At 43.2% G+C, this 21732-nt stretch overlaps 1 protein-coding gene across 1 annotated transcript in view; it reads right to left on the bottom strand.

Annotated features, from left to right (window-relative positions):
• The window catches only part of LOC124709019 (juvenile hormone esterase-like), a 160863-nt gene that overhangs the window by 58414 nt on the left and 80717 nt on the right, over positions 1–21732 (bottom strand). Inside the window, exons 10-11 of the mRNA XM_047240666.1 lie at positions 11753–12035; positions 4068–4253 (exon numbers count right to left, since the gene is read on the bottom strand). Of these exons, the coding sequence (XP_047096622.1) occupies positions 4068–4253; positions 11753–12035 (469 nt within the window). The remainder of the gene's footprint in view (positions 1–4067; positions 4254–11752; positions 12036–21732) is intronic.

Below are 21732 nucleotides of genomic sequence, written 5' to 3'. Positions count from 1 at the left end.
ATCAGAGCTCGCAAGGAAAGATTAAAGTGAAGGTGGTTCGATGAACAATCTGCCAGGCGCTGAAGTGTGATTTTCAGAGTAGCCATGTAGGTGTAGATGAACATGTAGAATACGAAAAAGCATAAAGAGGGGAATGAAGAGTTCAAGCATATGACGGCTAAACCTTGAACTATTTCGGTCTTGTGTTTTGGTAGTGATCTTTATAAGCGTAAGCTGTAAAAGTAACAGCACCCCTGTTTCAGCTGTCTCTGTCTGTTGCGGCCTTTATTTGATTACAAAATTGTTAAGGCTTTCGTGGCCACTTCTTGAAAAACTGCCTATTGGCTTCTGTCTCGGGTTCCTCGGCCGCCGTTCGTCTGATTATTTTACTGACGTTTCGCCAGCAAACGTGGTTGGCATTGTCAAAGCTTTACCCTCCATTACAAGAGAAGTCTACAACTAGTACCAAAATAGGCCTTAATTTGAGGAAGAAATTTCTGAGAATGGACATTTGGAGCACAGTATTGTGTGGTAGTGTAACATGGACAGTGGGTAAAACCGGAAAAGAAGGGAATCGAAGCATTTGAGAGGTGGTGCTACGTTGAAAGTGAGGAATGAGGAGGTTATCCGGACAATCGGAGACGAAAAGAATACAAGGGAAACAGCGACAAAAAGAAATGACAGGATGATAGGACATCTGTTCAGACATCACGGAATAACTTCCACGGTACTAGAGGGAGCTGTAAAGAGCAAAAATTGTAGAGGAAAACAGAGATTGATATACATCCAACAAATAATGGAAGACGTAGGTTGCAAATACTATTCTGAGGTGAAAAGTTTGCGACAGGGGAGGAATTCATGGAAGAGCCGGATCAAACCAGTCAGGAGACTGACGACAGAAAAAAGTAACTGAAAGATGTCATACAACACAAAAACCCTTCCTACCTATAACGACAGAGTCGCATAATTAGGACCCAGTACATGAAATTACCAGATCCGATTGTGCTTTGCACCACCAGTAACGCTGAGTTTCATATACAATATTTCCAAGAGAAAAGGTAACAATCTAGAAAAATAAACTGCAAGATTGATCTACGTATTCATAAAAATAGAAGGAACTCCGATACAATAATGAAGTCATAATAAGATCCTACACATAAGGAAGACTGAACACCTTCTATGAAGTATTCCGAAAGAGAAAAGTACCAAAAATGAACATAAAAATAATTTTGGAGCTCAAAGAACAACCTAGATGTCAAACAGATCTAAAGGTGAGCTGGCAACACTCTGAGATGTTCTCGAGAGCAACATCTCCAACAGAGAACGAAGGACTGAAATACATCAGATGATACAGTCAAGCCTGTTGAGTAGAAACCGTGGACGGAAGAGGGGAGAAACTTGCATACCAAGACAAAATAGTAATGTGGAAAAGGAAACGAAGACTGTTTCGAAGCCGAAACAAACGCGATGTAATGAGACATATTGAAAAACTAGAAAGCAAAGGAAAGGAAACTAGAGGAAAGGAGAAAGAAACCATCTACACCTACATCCATACTCCGCAAGCCACCTGACGGTGTGTGGCGAAGGGTACTTTGAGTACCTCTATCTGTTCTGCCTTCTCTTCCAGTATCGTATTGTTCGTGGATAGAAAGATTGTCGGTATGCCTCTGTGTGGGCCCTAATCTCTCTGATTTCATCCTCATGGTCTCTTCGCGAGATATACGTAGGAGGGAGCAATATACTGCTTGACTCCTCGATGAAGTTATCTTCTCGAAACTTCGACAAAAGACCTTACCGAGCTACTGAGCATCTCTCTTGCAGAGTCTTCCACTGAAGTTTATCTATCATCTCCGTAACGCTTTCGCGATTACTAAATGACCATGTAAGGAAGTGCGTTGCTCTCCGTTGGATATTCTCTATCTCTTCTATCAACGCTATCTGGTACAGTTCCCACACCGGTGAGCAGTATTCAAGCAGTGGGCGAACAAGTGTACTGTAACCTACTTCCTTTGTTTTCGGACTGCATTTCCCTAGGATTCTTCCAATGAATCTCAGTCTGGCACCTGCTTTACCGACGATTAATTTTACATGATCATTCCATTTTAAATCACTCCTAATGCCTACTCCCAGATAATTTATGGAGTTAACTGCTTCCAGTTGCCGACCTGCTATGTTGTAGCCAAATGATAAATGATCTTTCTTTCTATGTGTTCGCAGCACATTACACTTGTCTACATTGAGATTCAATTGCCATTCTCTGCACCATGCGTCAATTCCTTGCAGATCCTCCTGCATTTCAATACAATTTTCCACTGTTACAACCTCTCGATGTACTACAGGATCATACGCGACTGGAACAGGAAAGGGAGGTAATGACAGTGGCACGTAAAGTGCCCTCCGCCACACACCGTTGGGTGGCTTGCGGAGTATAAATGTAGATGTAGATGTAGATGTAGAACTTTCGATGTTATGCACAAGGTCATTTATATTTATTGCGAATAGCAACGGTCCTACGACACTCGCCTGCGGCACACCTGAAATTACTCTAAAACTTCTCTCCATTGAGAATGACATGCTGCGTTCTGTTATCTAGGAACTCTTCAATCCAATCACACAATTGGTCTGATAGTCCATATGCTCTTACTTTGTTCATTAAACGACTGTGGAGAACTGTATCAAACGCCTTGCGGAAGTCAAGAAACACGGCATCTACACAACCACAGGAGAAAGAAAACGAACGATATGGACTGAACGCACCCTACCTGACAAATAAGAGTGAAGCATGCAGAGGACATCGTCACATGTCAATGTAACTTCGTAATATACACACCGCTGGTGGATGTATAAGTGCCTAGAGTTACAATTTCCTGTCGTTGACCGGCCACCACAGTGGATTAGTGTTCTTCCCAGCCTTGTAGGGTATATAAGGGGCTGCAAAAGCGTCAGATGTTGAGTGATCACCACAAAGACAACACAAAGACGCCGTGTGTTTGTGGGAGACAGTCTTATCAGCATCTGATGAAGTTTGAAGGAGCCTCTTTGTCCGGCTGACGGAATCCTGCAATATCCAGATCAGTGGAGCGTTCTGTTGTGACTGTGGCCCGAAGTTGGACTGCATGGGAGCTCAGAGTCAAGCATCCTTGTCAAGGTTCTGGTCGTCCACGCCCGGTCACTCCGGGCAGGTGTCATCCCAGGCCATTGGTTGGAGGTTAGCAGCAGCCGAAGTAGGAAATTACTGTCCCATGTGTAGGCTGCCATTAACACCAAAACCGAAACCTCTGCACCTGGAATGTTGGCGTGAACGATGAATCGTGGTTCTGCACTTCACCGCATGACCATCGTCGGCTACTTTTCCGACGACCTTGGGAGAGGTCCCTTTCTTCCAACGCTTTGGACAGACACAGTGGTGTTATTCCTGCTGTAATAGTGTGGGGAGCCTTCTGATATGACTCCACGTCATGAAATGTAGTGACTGAGGGAACTCTGCCGGCACAACAGTACGTCACGGACATTCGGCGTCCTTACGTTTCACCCCTCATGCGAGAATATCATGGTTCCAGTTTTCAACAAGACAATGCTCCTCCACACATGGCTCGTTCCTGTATGGCCTGCATGATGTTGAGATACGCCTGTGGCCAGCAAGATCCCTAGATCTGTCACAGACAGAACATGTACGTATACAGCTCAGAAGTACACTCTGTCCCAGTCCCAATATCCAGGATATTAAGGACCAGTTACAACAGATGTAAGCCAGCTCGCTTCAGAAGAGGGTACAATGGTTTTATGACACGTGGATGCACCCAAGCCAGAGGAGGTGCAAGGTCATACTGATAAATGAGGTCATAACGCCAGCTTCTAAATTTGACTTGATTTTGTAATCACTACAATAATATCATATACCTTACAAACCTGTAAAATTTCATTCCCTTTCTTCCCGTTCTTCTGGATGCTTCACTTTTTTTCTGAGGCAGTGTATGTTTTCTTGCCACTGTGTAGATATTTTTGCTTTTCGTATCTCGTTTTCTACTCGGCCATTTATTCAGTCAACTCACCAGCGTTAAATATTTGATAGCTTACGAGAAACTTACCCTTGGTCGCCGGCGAGAGGAAGAGGTGTGATGTAGAGCCAGCTCCTGCGCTCCCTCCCATGATGGCGACCCTGCTGGGATCTCCACCAAAGGCGGCGATGTTTCTCTGCACCCACTGCAACCCCAATACTTGGTCCTTGAGGCCTGCGTTGCCAGGGATGTCGTCGTTCAGCAGGCTCAGGAAACCTGTCACACATTAGCAGTACTTTACTGTTGAAGTATCCAAAAAAGACGACGAATTTGACGTGTAGTGTTGTAACAAATCTAAAAAGGTCTGAAGATACGAGAAAGTGTATCTGAAATAAATAATCAGCTGTAAAGTGACTCACGTTGTGGAGACTTAAGAATTCGTCGGAAGTTATTTTTGCATAATTTTAATACTTTTTCTTATCTCACAAGTTAGACAAGCCTATGGATTTAAAGTCACTTAACATTGTTCTAAGTGTCATAAACGAAACTTAAGAGAGGGCTAACTAAACAATCTGCTCATCGAAAACTCATGAACTACTTACGGTAGCATGTCACTGGGATATCCTCAGGATGGGTATTGGCCATCGGCGAGAGAGCTGAGTACAGGGTAGGAAAGATACGTGATGCCAACGCATTTCATGTTGGCTAAACATCCACATGCGGCCCTCGTCCAAGGTAGTGCAGGCACTTGGCTTTCCACGTACCACCGTGCTCAAGGTAAGCTATCAGTAAACTGGCTCAACTGAAATCGACTATCACCGACTGCAGCAGTGAGTAGAAGGGCACGGTGCAGAAATTCATTTGACAATTCAGTGTTGGTAATCGACTGTTGGTGGGTAGCCATTCTATCTAGAACCTCTTCCTGATTGAGCTACAAAACCCACCACTCCACAGGCGTACCTCTGCTCACCGCAGGTCATATGGCACAGAGACTAGTGAGATACAATCATCGGACGTTTGAAGCATGGAGAAGATCACATACAATAGCAAGACGCGGTACATATTGTTCCGCTTGGATGCTTCAGTACGAGTACATTGCCGACGTCTGGCTATGAGTGAGACGGAAACTACGCAGTAAGATGCAATACACTACTTCAGACAAGTGGATAAGGTGTTTTAATATTAGAGATATTTACACTATCTGATCAAACGTATCCATACACCAATATGTAATGCGAAATTCACCACCAGATGTCACAAGAGGTGGACGCACTAGTATACTGGTAAAAGGATGATTGGAGTACCGTGTTGTCAGAGGAGGCGCAGTAGGAGGAAAATGGGTCGCTCAAGAGACCTCAGTGACTTCGAACGTGCACTAGTCATAGGATGTCACATCAGTAAGAAATCCATCGGCGACATTTCAACCATCCTAAAGCTGACTAAGTCGACTGTTGCTGCTGTAAAGCATGTTATACCCTATGGCAATCCATGGAAGTGTTTGGGTTTAGCGAATGGCTGGAGAACGTTACTTGCCAATAGTGAAGTATGAAGGACATGGTGTTTGTTATGTGAATGTTTATCGTGGTTACAGCGTGTGGCATCCTTACTGCGTTTGACAAAATGTTAAATGCGGAAGAATATGAAGATATTTAACAGCATTGTGCACAACGTCCAGTAGAGGAACAATGTGGAGACGTTGATTATTTGGAAATGCATTACAGTCCGCCCTGTCACAAATCAGAATCTGTGAGGCAATTCTTTGTGGATAATAACACGCCTGAAATTGTCTGACCTGCCTACAGTCTTGATGTGAAAGCAGCGGAACACTACGGAGTGAGTTAGAGCGTCGACTTCGCTCCAGACTCCAGCACCCAATATTATTACCTTCTCTGGCTTCGACTCTTGATGACAAATGGTCAGCCATTTCTCGACAGACATTCAGAGAGCTCATTCAGCCGGCCGCTGTGGTCGAGCGGTTCTCGGCGCTTCAGCCCGGAACCGCAATGCTACTAAGGTCGCAGGTTCAAATCCTGCCTCGGGAATGGATGTGTGTGATGTCCTTAGGTTAGTTAGGTTGAAGTAGTTTTAAGTCTAGGGGACTGATGACCTCAGATGTTAAGTCCCATAGTCCTTAGAGCCATTTGAACCATTTGAACACCTCATTCAAAGTGTCACCAGTAGTCAACCCATCGCAAAGGTGAGGGGTGGACACCCTCCTTATTAATGTCCAGTAACATGTGTATAGATACTTTTGAACGGATATTGCACATAGTGTGAATAGGTCCATGAAACGCCTGTCATCGCCCCTCACTAGCAAACGACGCAGGAGGCCTTAGATCGTATGCATCCGAAACCACAGCATTATATGACAAATATTTCATACACTACTGGCTATTAAAATTGCTACATCACGAAGATGACGTGCTACAGACGCGAAATTTAACCGACAGGAAGAAGATGCTGTGATATGCAAATGATTAGCTTTCAGAGTATTCACACAAGGTTGCCACCGGTGGCGACACCTACAACGTGCTGACATGAGGAAAGTTTCCAACCGATTTCTCATACAGAAACAGCAGTTGACCGGTGTTGCCTGGTGAAACGTTGTTGTGATGCCTCGTGTAAGGAGGAGAAATGCGTACCACCACCTTTCCGACTTTGATAAAAGTCCGATTTAGCGTATCGCGATTGCACTTTATCGTATCGCGACATAGCTGCTCGCGTTGGTCGAGATCCAATGACTGTTAGCAGAATATGGAATCGGTGGGTTCAGGAGGGTAATACGGAACGCCGTGCTGGATCCCAATGGCCTCGTGCCACTAACAGTCGAGATGACAGGCATCTTATCCGCATGGCTGTAACGGATCGTGTAGCCACGTCTCGATCTCTGAGTCAACAGATGGGGACGTTTGCAAGACAACAACCATCTGCACGAACAGTTCGACGACGATTGCAGCAACATGGACTATCAGCTTGGAGACCATGGCTGCGGTTACCCTTAACGCTGCATCACAGACAGGAGCGCATGCGATGGTGTACTCAACAACGCAACTGGATGCACGAATGGCAAAACGTCATTTTTTCGGATGAATCTAGGTTCATCATGATGGTCGCATCTGTGTTTGGCGACATCGCGATGAACGCACATTGGAAGCGTGTGTTCGTCATCGCCATACTGGCGTATCACCCGGCGTGATGGTATGGGGTGCCATTGGTTATACGTCTCGGTCACCTCTTGTTCGCATTGACGGCACTTTGAACAGTGGACGTTACATTTCAGATGTGTTACGACCCGTGGCTCTACCCTTCCTTAGATCCCTGCGAAACCCCACATTTCAGCAGGATAATGCACGACCGGATGTTGCAGGTCCTGTACGGGCGTTTCTGGATACAGAAAATGTTCGACTGCTGCCCTGGCCAGCACATTCTGCAGATCTCTCCCCAACTGAAAACGTTTGGTCACTGGCGGCCGAGCAACTGGCTCGTCACAATACGCCAGTCACTACTCTTGAGGAACTGTGGTATCGTGTTGAAGCTGGATGGGCAGCTGTACGTGTACACGCCATCCAAGCTCTGTATGACTCAATGCCCAGGCATATCAAGGCCGTTATTACGGCCAGAGGTGGTTGTTCTGGGTACTGATTTCTCAGGATCTATGCACCCAAATTGCGTGAAAATGTAATCACATGTCAGTTCTAGTATAATATATTTGTCCAATGAATACCCGTTTATCATTTGCGTTTCTTCTTGGTGTAGCAATTTTAAAGGCCAGTAGTGTAAATACTGACGGTGACTGTCTGACCTGCCCCGTCATGCTACCTAACACTTCTAGGTTAACACCCAATGACATATACACGCCCTTAACGTATCTCCTACCAATATCTGTGTTATGGGTGTAACGTATAAATTGTTAGCAGTTGTCATCTTGAATTGAAAGCGTAGCTTGCCGGGTAGCCGGGAGGAGAGTTGATTTTGGTTCTCTCGCTGGCACAGCTGACGCTGGCAACTGGGAAGAGCGAGCGATGTACCTGCTTTACCCTGCTTGCAATACGTTATATATACTTTCTATGAATCTGAAGAAGTACTATTGAATACTAATCGATCTTTTTCGTACTTAGTACACCAAATTCTATGGATAGTATAACCATACTGTTAAAATTTCAAATCAATAACTTCAGTACTTTCGGAGATATAACTTTTTACCTAAAACACATAATAACTTTGCTGGCATTGTGAACTGATTTAGGGACGGTAATGTATTCATTTGTAGTATCAACTGAAATTACAACCAAGAGGTTAATTTCATATCTAATTTTCTGGAATTTTCTTTAGTGACGTTACCACAGATTTCTGACGTAATTGAAAATGCTTTGTAAAATCATTATTTCTCGGTATTTTGGTTGTGTGAGTGTTTTGGAGAAATTGAGAGAGTGAATGGACACACACAAGGATGGGGCCCCTCCACGCCCGCACCAACGTGGTGACCAACACAAAAGTTCTACTGTCACCTCCGTATGCATGTTAGTTTTGAATCAGGCGTCACAGGATGCAGGCTGTGATGTTATCCATGCGTCTGGGTAAGACTACTCATTAACATGGTCCATCAGGAGATAGAAGTGGTCGAAAACGATCGACGGATAGCGGTTGTAAGAGCAGAGGAAAAAAAGTGCCAAGGCCAGCGCCAAGGGAAAAAAACCTCTGCGACAGTAGGACGGGTAGTAAGGGCAGTAGCGGCTTGCTATCTGCGACAGTGCATGCAAGGTGTGGTTGTGTTAGTTCGAAGTGAATGGAGTGCACATGTAAAGTGAGAATGTAATATTTTATTAAAACTATGTAAATGTTTGCGTTAGAAAGTTGTTGCACAGTAGGGGGGATTTGTGACGTATGTCCGAGTGAGCTTGATTCTGTAAAAGGCAGCCAGAAGTGGTGTGGAGTATTAAATTTACTAGTAATTTATTTTATGAACAGTAATCTTAATTCGTTTTCATTAAATTTTATTTAGTTTTGGAATTGCGAAATTTCTAGTGTAAATTACTTGTGGTAATCTGATTCTCTGACATCAGAAATACAGTGAGTAAATAAGTGCTCGAGATGATCTGATTGACCGCTTAACACTAGTCAGCTGGAATTCAGTCATTTCCCGAACGTGTGTGGAGGGCTTTGTGCCTCAGATCTAGGAGTCGAGAGAATCGTTAGGGAGCCGTCTTCAAGTAAACACCTATGTTAAAACCGCGCTTATCAATTTTTGTGCGAAAATGTAAATGTTCGAACGTTTGATCAGTTATCGTATCGCTGACGAAAAGCGATTATAGTGTTGAGTATTTTGTGGAAGTTTGAGATTTGGGAATGATTTATTTTAGGAGATATTCGCGTGTGAACACTTCATGTCGTCAATAAACTCCACGTGGCGTGTTTCGTGCAGATAACGAAACACTATGACGAACACTTTTTTTACAAGAAACCTACAGAACGACTGAATGTGTTAATTCGCAAGTGGTCGCGAGTCAGTGACTGTTTCGGACGTTCAGAATATTGGGTCGGGCTAAATACCTTCTGGCTGCTTTCGGGTGTGAACTTGTAACAGAGACAGTCAGTAACATCCCGTAATTGATTGTGGGATATTCAATACGGACTTGGTCGCATGTTCAAAGACAATACACCTACTTAAACGAAACTTCAGTGTTTTTTTCAAACGGTCATTCAAGAATCCAGAACACTCGATAGTTTAACTAGCTTTCAGCTACTACCCATAGGCTGGAGGTATGTAGCCTTTGCGTGGTAGGTATTTAATCGAATTTTCGTCAACGCTACTTTTGTCGCCTAAATCAGTATCTACCATCGCAGAGTGAAGAGGCAGACAACCTGAAACCTACCCGGGTAGGTGGACTGATTGTTTAAATGATAGTGAGAGTCCAATGCGCCCCGCCGCATGGGGAGTAGATGAGCAGCTCTGAACAGGAAGGCTGCACAACACTTTCGGTGTGTGGTTAGGTCTATGCCACACTCTGACGTCATAAAAATTCAATGGGGTGCTTCTAGGCAAGTGTTTCTAATCCGCGTGAAAATGGTTTACTTTTTTGGTTACCAGGAGGCTACACTGGTTTCCAACACCGAATGTACACTACTGGCCATTGAAATTGCTACACCAAGAAGAAATGCAGATGATAGAGGGGTATTCATTGGACAAATATATTATACTAGAACTGACATGTGATTACATTTTCCCGCAATTTGGGTGCATAGATCCTAAGAAATCAGTACCCAGAACAACCACCTCTGGCCGTAATAACGGCCTTGTTAGTCTGGGCATTGAGTCAAACAGAGCATGGATGGCGTGTACAGATACAGCTGCCTATGCAACTTCAACACGATACCACAGTTCATCAAGAGTAGTGACTGGCGTGTTGTGACGAGCCAGTTGCTCGGCCACCATTGACCAGACGTTTTCAGTTGGTGAGAGATCTGGAGAACGCGCTGCCAGGGCAGCAGTCGAACATTTTCTGTATCCAGAAACGCCCGTACAGGACCCGCAACGTGCGGTCGTGCATTATCCTGCTGAAATGTAGGGTTTCGTAGGGATCGAATGAAGGGTAGAGCCACGGGTCGTAACACATCTGAAATGTAACGTCCACTGTTCAAAGTGCCGTCAATGCGAACAAGAGGTGACCGAGACGTGTAACCAATGGCACCCCATACCATCACGCCGGGTGATACGCCAGTATGGCGATGACGAACACACGCTTCCAATGTGCGTTCACCGCGATGTCGACAAACACGGATACGACCATCATGATGTTGTAAACAGAACCTGGATTCATCCGAAAAAATGACGTTTTGCCATTCGTGCATCCAGGTTCGTCGTTGAGTACACCATCGCAGGTGCTCCTGTCTGTGATGCAGCGTTAAGGGTAACCGCAGCCACGGTCTCCGATCTGATAGTTCATGCTCCTGCAAACATCGTCGAACTGTTCGTGCAGATTGTGGCTGTCTCGCAAACGTCCCCATCTGTTGACTCGGGGATCGAGACGTGGCTGCGCGATCCCTTAAAGCCATGCGGATAAGATGCCTGTCATCTCGACTGCTAGTGATACGAGGCCGTTGGGATCCAGCACGGCGTTCCGTATTACCCTCCTGAACCCACCGATTCCATATTCTGCTAACAGTCATTGGATCTCGACCAACGCGAGCAGCTATGCCGCGATACGATAAACCGCAATCGCTATAGGCTACAATCCGACCTTTATCAAAGTCGGAAACGTGATGGTACGCATTTTTCCTCCTTACACGAGGCATCACAACAACGTTTCACCAGGCAACACCGGTCAACTGCTGTTTGTGTATGAGAAATCGGTTGGAAACTTTCCTCATGACAGCAAGTTGTAGGTGTCGCCAAAGGCGGCAACCTTGTGTGAATGCTCTGAGAAGCTAATCATTTGCATATCACAGCAGCTTCCTGTCGGTTAAATTTCGCGTCTGTAGCACTTCTTCGTGGTGTAGCAATTTTAATGGCCAGTAGTGCACTTATTATTGTATTGTAGGGTTTTGTGGTGGTCGGCTATTCTGACTCATAGCTCTTTTTCGAAGTAGAGAAGTGAATAATTACACATTCCCTCTGTTATGCTCTATTTTGGCAGCAAACGATTTCACAAAAGCTTAAAATCAGCTGTCTGATTATCGCAGAGAGCAGAACCTTCTGAGTTTGTCTGAGATGTTTTTAGTCAACATTAGGTTCGAGACTGCGTCTACTAAAAGCGAAAAGATATCCAGTTACTTACCGAGGGCGCCGAGGCGGTAGGCGACTGAGACCAGCAGAACGCCCCTCTCAACGAAGTAGTCCGGAGTGCCGCCGGCGGGATTTCCTATCCTGAAGGCGCCGCCGTGGATGTAGACCATGACGGGGAAAGGACCACTACCATTAACGGGCACGAACACGTTCAGGTACAGACAGTCTTCGGAGCCGACAATTGTCTGTATGCCGTCATAAGAGGGCTGGACACACACATCCGCGAAGGCCAGCGCGTCTCGAACCCCGGACCAGGAAGGCGCCGGCTGCGGAGCCTGCGCACGTGAGCACACGGATCAACAGCTGGCCCGCAAGATCAGCCACCACTGTCACGCTTAATTTACTTTCAGGAACATTTAAAAATCAATATTCTGAAATAACGCTATTGTTCTACGATGAGTCACTTGCTGAATTGCTGAATTTCTCGGCGAAGTGACCAATAATAGTCCCCCATCATGTTGGCGTTCCAGCGGCCTTGGTGAAAACGCTCCCCTTTCTCCTCACTAACATCTCCCATATTAGCCGGCCGGAGTGGCCGAGCGGTTAAAGGCGCTACAGTCTGGAACCGCACGACCGCTGCGGTCGCAGGTTCGAATCCTGCCTCGGGCATGGATGTGTGTGATGTCCTTAGGTTAGTTAGGTTTAAGTAGTTCTAAGTTCTAGGGGACTTATGACCACAGCAGTTGAGTCCCATAGTGCTCAGAGCCATTTGAACCATTTCTCCCATATTGTCCGAGAAGTAATCAAGGTAACTGTTCAAAAAGTGAACTTTCAGGCTCATTAAACATTCTAAAGTTTTAAAGTTCTTTAACATTGTAGCTATAATAGAAACATATTCAGGGTCTTTTTCATGTCCTAAGAACTTTGTAATGACTTGCTTGAATGATACCCATGCTTCTTTCTCATTTAAGGCCATTGTGGATTCAAAGTTAACATCAAACATCAATTTTCTAATGTCAGATCCGACAAAGACGCCTTCTTTTAGTTTAGCTTCTGAAAGGTGTGGAAACGTTTGGCAGAGATACTGAAAACATGGTCCATCTTTAGGCAAAGCCTTTACAAACTGTTTCATTGGGCATAACTTTATGTGTAGAGGTGGTAGGATCTACAAGGTTTTTGCGCAGAATCTTCTTCTCACCAGGTTTTAAAGACTCTCACAGGCCAGTTCTTTCTGCACCAGTGTTGATCCCTAGTCCTACTGTCCCATTCACACAAGAAACATGGAAATCTAGTAAAGCCACCTTGCTGACCAAGGAGCACGTATATTACTTTTAGATCGTCACATATCATCCAATCATGAGCAGAATAGCCTATTTTATTTAGCACAATTTCTAGGATTTCATATCTTTCTTGCATATGTTCAGAATGTCCAACAGGTATAGATGCATAGATGTTACCATTGTGTACTAAAAGAGACTTTAAACTAGTTTTGGATTAATCAATAAACAACTTCCAGTGTTCCTTTTCGTACTCAATACCCAACTCATTCATCAGACTGGAAATGTCTGAGCAGTACACTAAATCACCTTCTTGTTGAAAACACTTGGAAAATTGCTGTTCTCTCTTTCTATACACGTATATACTGGTTCCAACTGCCAATAAGCTCTTTTCTTTTAATCTAGAGCCATGCAGTTCAGCTTTTTCTTTCGTTAAGCCCACATCCCTAACCAAATCGTTAAGCTCGGTCTGAGTAAACAATCTGGACTCTAGACTTTCTGTATTACAGTGGAAGTTATCATCATCTGGTTCATGTAAGTCAGATTGTACATCAGAAAATACTTCTGTTGGAATAGAATTTAAACTGCCTGGTGGTTCAGGAACCGGCAAATCTGCGCCATGCCGTACTGGTCGGATGGCTTACGGAGGGTTATGGTGCTTATAACCTTCTTGTTTTTCGAATTATTAACAGTAATATTAACAATGCAAAAGTAGCAATCAACCGAATGATTTCATGGCTCCCTCCATATCATAGGAACAGCAAATCTAAAGGCTTTTTTCTCCTTTTTGGACAATTTTCTCATATCTTCAACACACTCATAACATACCTTACGTGGCCCCAAGATTTATCTTGATCACCAAGTTTAGTGCCAAAGTATGATAGATAAACCTTTTTCACAAAGTCTGTAATGTTTCTTTAGTGTTTTTAATCACAAATTCTCCTCAAATATAATAAAAACAACTGTGAGCAGAGTTTTTACAATCACGATTAGACATTGTATTGAGCACATGTACAGGAATCGGGAAAGTGGAGTTAGATTGACAGTAAAAAAAAAGAAACACCATCTGTTAATACAAAAATAGAATCGACCTTTTTTTGCCAGCAAATGCTTTTCAGCAGTGCTACCGACGTCATCTACATTAATTACACCTCCTTTTTAAATTATTTCAACTATTTAAAAGCTGGTAAATTCTTTAAAAATTGCTTAATTTAATAAATTTAACTGTAAAATGTGAAGAAGTGGTGGGTGATACAGTTTTTTAAGTATCATATTTTGATTTCCCACCCTAAAAAACATAAGAATAAGGTATTTTCAGGAAAAAAGTTTTGCATCGTTGGCCTGTGTAATATTAAGTTGCAATTTGACGTTCTGACAAGTGGTGTTACTTCTACAGCGGTTTGGAAGTTTACCTTTAATTATAATCACCCTGAACTTAAAGCGTGATCGTCTTCCATTGGAATTATTTAGTTTCATGTCGTCCGATTGATACTTTGTAAGCTGCAACAGAGTAGGCATAGCTACAAATTATTGGTTCGCTTGAGAAACGAAAAATCATTTTTTGATTCCTTTCAGCATTAGCTGGTCGTTGTTTCATTTTCTGCAGACAACTTAAGGTCGCCCTTTATAAATGACTTATGCTATAATTATATTCTCTATAGCATAATAATTGTAATATATCTTAAGGTTTGTTTCCATCAAAAAATGCATGTTCGAATACGGTATTAATGCGATTTAAGATAGATGACATTTGTTATCTGTTATGTGAAGTGATACTATGTGCTGTTGAATTTACGATGAGTCATTATGACTCGGATATAATGCACTGAAGATAGCTACACGGTATCTGAAATCGATCTGCAATAAACAGATTAAGAACTTCCGACCGATGCTTTCCTAGCTCCCATTTTGAATATAACCAAAACTATACAAGACAGAAATGATAAGAGAACAGAAACGGATGACAAAGAGACGAGAGAGGCGAGGAGTTGAAACATAGTAAAGATAGGTAAACAGTATATCGTGAAGTTTACGGACCCTGTCGGAGCTGCCGTTATATCTAGAGATAAGCCATTATCTTATTTTTCAAACAGAAATGTGTAGTATCCTTTGCGCTATGGCGACTGTTACCTAACAGTTCAGGACTTGACAGAAACACTTCTGGCGTGAAATATGATTGAAACTAATTTCCAGTGTAAGGATCTGGTGTTCTACCAATGATTTGAAGTAGGAAGAATATATTTGAGGATACATATTTGGGGAAGCTACAATAGAGAAGACGATAAAGCCAATAAAGTTTGCACGCCGTCGAAGTGTATGCAGTCAGAAGAGTTCTCTATGATTACGGCTTTACGGCGAGCTCGCGACTTCAAGAGTACTCACTATTTGGACCTCATTATACACGTCCTAGTAATCAAGACATAATTGAGCAAAATTAGCTCTTGGAACATTTCGTTTTTGAAGAAAGCCTTTTGTTGTTTTGAAAAATAGGTGCATACATACCTTTTGGCAGACTTGCACAACACCTCAATGCCAAATAAAACGCTCATACAATGTTACGCTGTGTTCTTTAATGAAATAACAGGGATTTTGATGTTGTTTATAACAACACGCAGGTAAGATCAGAGCTGATGATACGTTGATGCGTTGTGACACTTGCTTGAGATTTAGTAAAGTTCAGCTAGAGTCCCACTTTGACCAGTCATAAACAGCTCTTGGACGTATTTGTTAATGGAGCTTATAGCTTGAGTCAGATTTTCAGGTCTGGCACTCACATAGAACTCAAGATTGTCTGCAAACAGATTTTAGACACAAAGTGAAAATATGGAAGACCTACTATTAATGTTTGGAAGACATATGAACATGCTTAGGCCAAACATGACCATCATCTGAAGCACAACCTATACTGCCACGGAAACCCACCGAACGTCTTGAAACTGCGTACCGTATTGTATACCGCACATGTATTCAAGGCCGACTCATGCATGACCCGTCATAAAGTTTCCGCGTGTTAGGCGGGCCAGTCTCTGAGGGACACCAACACGAGAGGAAATATCAGCTGAGAAACCAGTAGGCCTATTAGATTATTTCGGTTAATCGATAGTTACCGAATTCACTGGTAAAATATTTTATATTTTAAGTGGTGGCAATCAAATCAGGAAGAGATTGCTTTGTTTCCTGCAGTATACTCTACAGCGAACGTAAGAACAAATTAACTGGGCGATCACGAGCAGCACGAAAGATCCTCTTCTTACAGTCTTACGGATTTCAGAAACATATTGTGATTCGTGCCATGTTACGTGAGGCCTGCTTTCAGTTTGGGTATATCTACTGTGAACAGTTTTGTGATAAGGTTGTTGTTTCAGAATACACAGCAAACCAACATCGACAACGACAGTTCAAGTATACATGCCGACGTCGCAAGCTGAAGATGAAGAGATAGAGAAAGTGTATGAGGATATTGAAAGGGTAATACAGTATGTAAAGGGAACTGTAGAATGCAAAAACTGTAGAGGTAGACAGAGACTGGAATACATCCAGCAAATAATAGAGCACTTACGTTGCAATTGCTACTCTGAGATAAAGAGGTTAGCACAGGAGAGGAATTCGTAGCGGGCCGTATCAAACCAGTCAGAAGACTGACAGCATGACGTAATTACCGACCAATCAGAAGTCGTCTTTGTGCTACATAAGGCCACCTCACCAGCAGTTTTGACAGTCAGTTGCTCCTGGCGAAGACAATAGAGGTAATCGTTGAAAGCTCGACGTTTTACTTTGAATTCATGCGGGAATAAGTCCGAGAAAGCTTTATACGACTGTCCCGTCACGAAAGATCTCATTCTTACATATATGGTGAGAGTCAGCAGCCCTTATCTATTGGTTTTATGGAATCCGCAACACCTTAAAGAACCTCGTGTGGGCTTTTCATATTGTCTTGCTTGCTATGTGCAAACTATTCCCACAGAGGAAATGAACAAGACTCTTTTGTAGAAAATTTAATGTAGTTAAATTTTGTACTGGGATACGTTTTCGCTGGAGGCCATGGTTTCCGAGTTATTCAAGAAAAAAGCGTTTAAAAGTCTCTTTTAGTAGAAGAAATGTCTTTCACACGAGCGAAGACAGGCAGGTGCTCATAGCTATTAGGGTAAGTATTTTAGATCCCATATTTACTGGACATTTTTTCCTTGGGTTGGTCCACACTACTCCCTCCCAAAATGGAAAAGCAGAGTTCTTGAAGTAGAAGAGATCTGTTTCATAGTACCGAAGAAGACAAGTGCCACAGTTCTTAAGGTATACATTTTAGAGCCCTTGTTTTCTAGACACTTTTCTCTTGCTTTTGTGTATGGAACCTGTCCCTAAAGCTTTTTGTGGTTTTTTTGGGACAATATGTAAAATTAAATGAATTATCATGGGTTTGCAATGATTACTAAATCCAGTCAAATTTACAAAGAATTCAACATTGTCAGCCAAAGTATCAGTATGACTTTGCACGACATCTGGCCTGGATGCATTAGGAAGGGTGGCTTAAATCTTTGTATTCTCTCTCTTCAGTTGATCGATAAAAGATGGAAGTACAAAACTGTTCAGGGAAATTTACGAATCCAGGCATACAAGTCGTTGTGCAATGAAATAAATAGGAAGTGCAGGGAAGCTAAGACGACACGGCTGCATGAAATCGAAAAAGAAATGAAGGACAGAGTCAACCCATAGGAAAGTCAAAACAACATTTGGTGAAATTAAAAGCAAGGTTGCTAAAAGTTCTACGGGAATTTCATTGTTAAAAGCAGAGTAGAGAGCGTATAGGTGGAAAGAGTATGCTGAAGGCCTCTATGAGAGGGAAGAATTGTCTGATGTGATTGAAGAAGAAACAGGAGTCGATGTAGAACGACGGGGAATCCAATAATAGAATCAGTACTTAAGAGAGCTTTGGAGATCTTTAGATTAAAAAAAAGCAGAAGGGATACATAAAGTTCCATCAGAATTTCTAAAATCATTGGGGCAAGTGGCAACAAAACGACTATCCACGACGGTGTGTAGAATGTATGAGTCTGGCGATATAACACCCGGCTTTTGGAAAAACATCATCCACACAATTCCGAAGACTGCAAGAGCTGATAGGTGCAAGGATTATTGTACAATCAGGTTAACAGCTGGGTATTTGTCACATGTCGATCAATTTGGCTTTAGGAAACGTAAAGGCACCAAGGAGGCAATTCTGACGTTGCGGTTGATAATGGAAGCAAGACTCAAGCTGGCCATGGTGGCCGAGCGGTTCTAGGCGCTACAGTCTGGAACCGCGCGACCGCTGCGGTCGCAGGTTCGAAACCTGCCTCGGGCACGGATGTGTGTGATGTCCTTAGGTTAGTTAGGTTTAAGTAGTTCTAAGTTCTAGGGGACTGATGACCTCAGAAGTTAAGTCCCATAGTGCTCAGAGCCGTTTGAACCAAGACTCAAGAAAAATCAAGATGCGTTCACAGGATTTGTCGACCCTGAAAAGCCTTCGACAATGTAAAATGGTGCGAGATGTTCGAAATTCTGAAAAAAATAGGGCTAAGCTATAGGAGAGACGGGTAATAGTATACACCATGTACAAGTGCCAAGAGGGAATAATAAGACTGGGCGACCAAGAACGAAATGCTCGGATTAAAAAGGTTCTAAGACAGGATTGTAGTCTTTCACCCCTACTGTTGCATCTGTACATCGAAAAAGCAGTGATGGAAATAAAAGAAATTATCAGGAGTGGGATTAAAATTCAAGGTGAAAGGATATCAATGATACGATTCGCTGAGGATAATGCTATCCTGACTGAAAGTGAAGAAGAACTGCATGATCTGCTGAATAGAATGAACATTCTGTTGAGTACAGAAGATGTATTGAGAGGAAATCGAAGAAAGACGAAAGTAATAAGAAGTAGCAGAAATGAGAACAGCGAGAAACATAACATCAGGACTGATTGTCACGAAGTATATGAGGTAAAAGAATGCGACTCCCTTTTGTGGAACTATATTAAAGAGCAATAATAAGCCTAAAACCACTGCTGATCTGAAAACAGCCATTCGGGACGTCATCGACAGCACAGATGTTGCGACACTTCAGAGGGTCATGCTGAATTTCGCTATTCGTCTGTGCCACATCATCGCCAGAGATGGCAGGCATATCTAATATGTCATAACCGAAATCCGAATATCTGTAGTGACATCCACATGCTGAATAAAGTATGTGCACGCCTTAGTTTGCAACTAATTCACGTTTTTCTTCGTATAGTTCAATAATTGTCACCCTGTAGATACATCCTGTAATCCTGGACAAGAGACGTTCTTTAGCAGGTAACGGAAACTCGTATCGCTAGTTATTTTTGTCATCTGCGGTATCGGTTGGTCTATTAGCTCTTTCGTACAAGTCCAAGCAATATTCTGAGTTAGTCACCTATCGGAGAGCACTGGTGATAGAGACAAAGTTCGTGGAGATGTACAAGAGTGAGTTGCCAATAGTAAAGGTGGTTTCAGTAGGTGCAGTGTGAATTTCCTTAACTCCGTTCTGCGGGCATTTGTATTAACGTTCCGTATCTTGCTCGTGGCCGGTTGGTGTGGTCAGCGATAATGATACAGCCGTACTGCCGCAAGTGACACAGCTGCAGATTTCTATGTTATATCGGTAACTGGCAGGGATATAAGATCTCTCCCTCCTCCAAATTTTCTGAAAGAATCCCTGTCGAATGGGCGGTGAATGACTAGGTGCTGATGTTAGTACTGCTGGCAGTGGCTGAGGATTAATCACAGCCTTTGATCACGTAAGCGGAGCGTCTGCTGGTGCAGGGACCAGTTTTGTGGAGAAGGTACTGCCACCTACACCTCTAAGCCAAATTCCACCGCTGCTGGTGAGATTGGCCTGGTATGCTAGTCTGGCCTTGAAACTAAGGATGGAGCCTGTCCATTTGCTGGCAGCACTGAAGCTTGGCAGACATGAGACCATCAGTAGTACACCTGACTGGTGAATCACTGGACTATTTTCAACTAGGCATTCATGGTGTCCAAAAGTTCAGGCAACGTTCATTAGTTAACCAGCTGTCGGAGAACAGTGTGGACGGATTCAAAGGCCGAGGGAGAGCATCAGGGCGAGGCAGCAGTGGCTCAGTCCGACGAAAGACAATCTGACGAAGACAGAATATTCCAGTGGCAGCGGAATCGGTTAATCGGATTTGTGATAGGTTGTACTGACCTTCCACAGACTCCTTCAGGGCCGGCTGAAGTAGTCGGCGATAACGATACGCCTTTATCGTGTTGATTAACGGACCTTCGAAACTCGCGTTAACTGTATCCATTGTTGGCAGGGATGAAAGAAATCCTATGGTTGATTTGTACATCGTTGTTCTATACTTGCCGTTGCTCTGTTGGCGGTGATGTGTCATTGCCTTCATCCAACTTGTGAACAGACTTACGTCTTACATCTTACTTTTAGGAGAATTAGCATGGATTCCTAATCAGTATGCAGCTCGGCACTGTTCACACATACAGTGCGTTGCAAAAGAAGCAAGTAACGGTGAGAAACAGAATAAAGTACAGCGACCGTTTAACAGTGGAAGCCCGAATGTTTCGGTCTGCGGTATGGCACTTGCGCAGTCATATACACAGACCCACATCTTTTCATTATTGTATAACGCATTTTCTTATAAAAGTAATAATTGAATTCATGATACATTTTAATTTTAGAAACTATTTTAATGCTGTATATGAATTTAAGAAAAATATTTTTTGAGGTTGTCAGGTAAATGAGCCGTAGAAAAGCCCTCTAGGCAACATTTAGGACTTACGTGTGTACGTGTGAGTGTGTGTGTGTGTGTGTGTGTGTGTGTGTGTGTGTGTGTGTGCGTGTGTGTGTGTGTGCGCGCGCGAGTGTAGGTGGGTGGATGCGTGTGGGTGTGAGTGTGTGTGTGTGCAGGCGTGGTTTACTGCAAAAACAGGTACTAAACAGGTTCGAACCGTCACGTCTGCTGAGAGAGACAACTTTGCAACTTGGAATTTTGCTGTTTTAATGGTTGTAGTAAGGCTACGTTTCCATTTTTTGCAAGGAATAAATTTAGACAGTATCTGCGTTCAAATATGCGACTAGAACGTGGCGGGTCTGCAGGAAAATTCTTTGGATTATTTCACCGGATTTATTGTTCTTCGTTTCATATAAAAGGCACCAACGGCACGCCGATCTTGTTTTTTTCTGGACATCTCCTATCCTATGGCCAGAGATAATAATGATGGTCTCTCATCTTCTCCACCACTCTAATCTTATAAATTACAGCCTCTGGAGGGATCTGTATTTTTGCATTTTAGTAAGTTTGTCACTAGAGCTTGTAATCCGTGGATGGAAAATAACCTTATCAAGAAAGTGACCATTTGTGATACTACTCCTGTAAAGTGATATGTATTGCTAAACACCATTAAGTCTAGTAACATTCCGGCAGGATTCATGACGATTGGCATCTGATCATTCAGTACAAATGTATTTGGTGACGAAGATTACTGGCTAATGGCTGTGACCCATCGTACAAAACCAACTGAATATGTAAGTAACCTGTTTAAAAAAAGGAAACTGATTAATGATAGGCATGTATGAAGCATTGCTTCTTCTTCAGAAACATGTTCCCCTTGTGGTAATGGCATTGCTACTACCATTGAAGTCCAGGAGGCTTGCCTACCTAACAGCTCCTTCATGGAACTTCAGGCTACAGCTCCACCTTCGGCAGTCATTACCTAATGCCGTC

Source organism: Schistocerca piceifrons, chromosome 7 (assembly GCF_021461385.2).
Source record: "Schistocerca piceifrons isolate TAMUIC-IGC-003096 chromosome 7, iqSchPice1.1, whole genome shotgun sequence".
NCBI classification, from domain to species: Eukaryota; Metazoa; Arthropoda; class Insecta; order Orthoptera; family Acrididae; genus Schistocerca; species Schistocerca piceifrons.
This window is presented reverse-complemented; position numbering and strand designations above follow the sequence as displayed.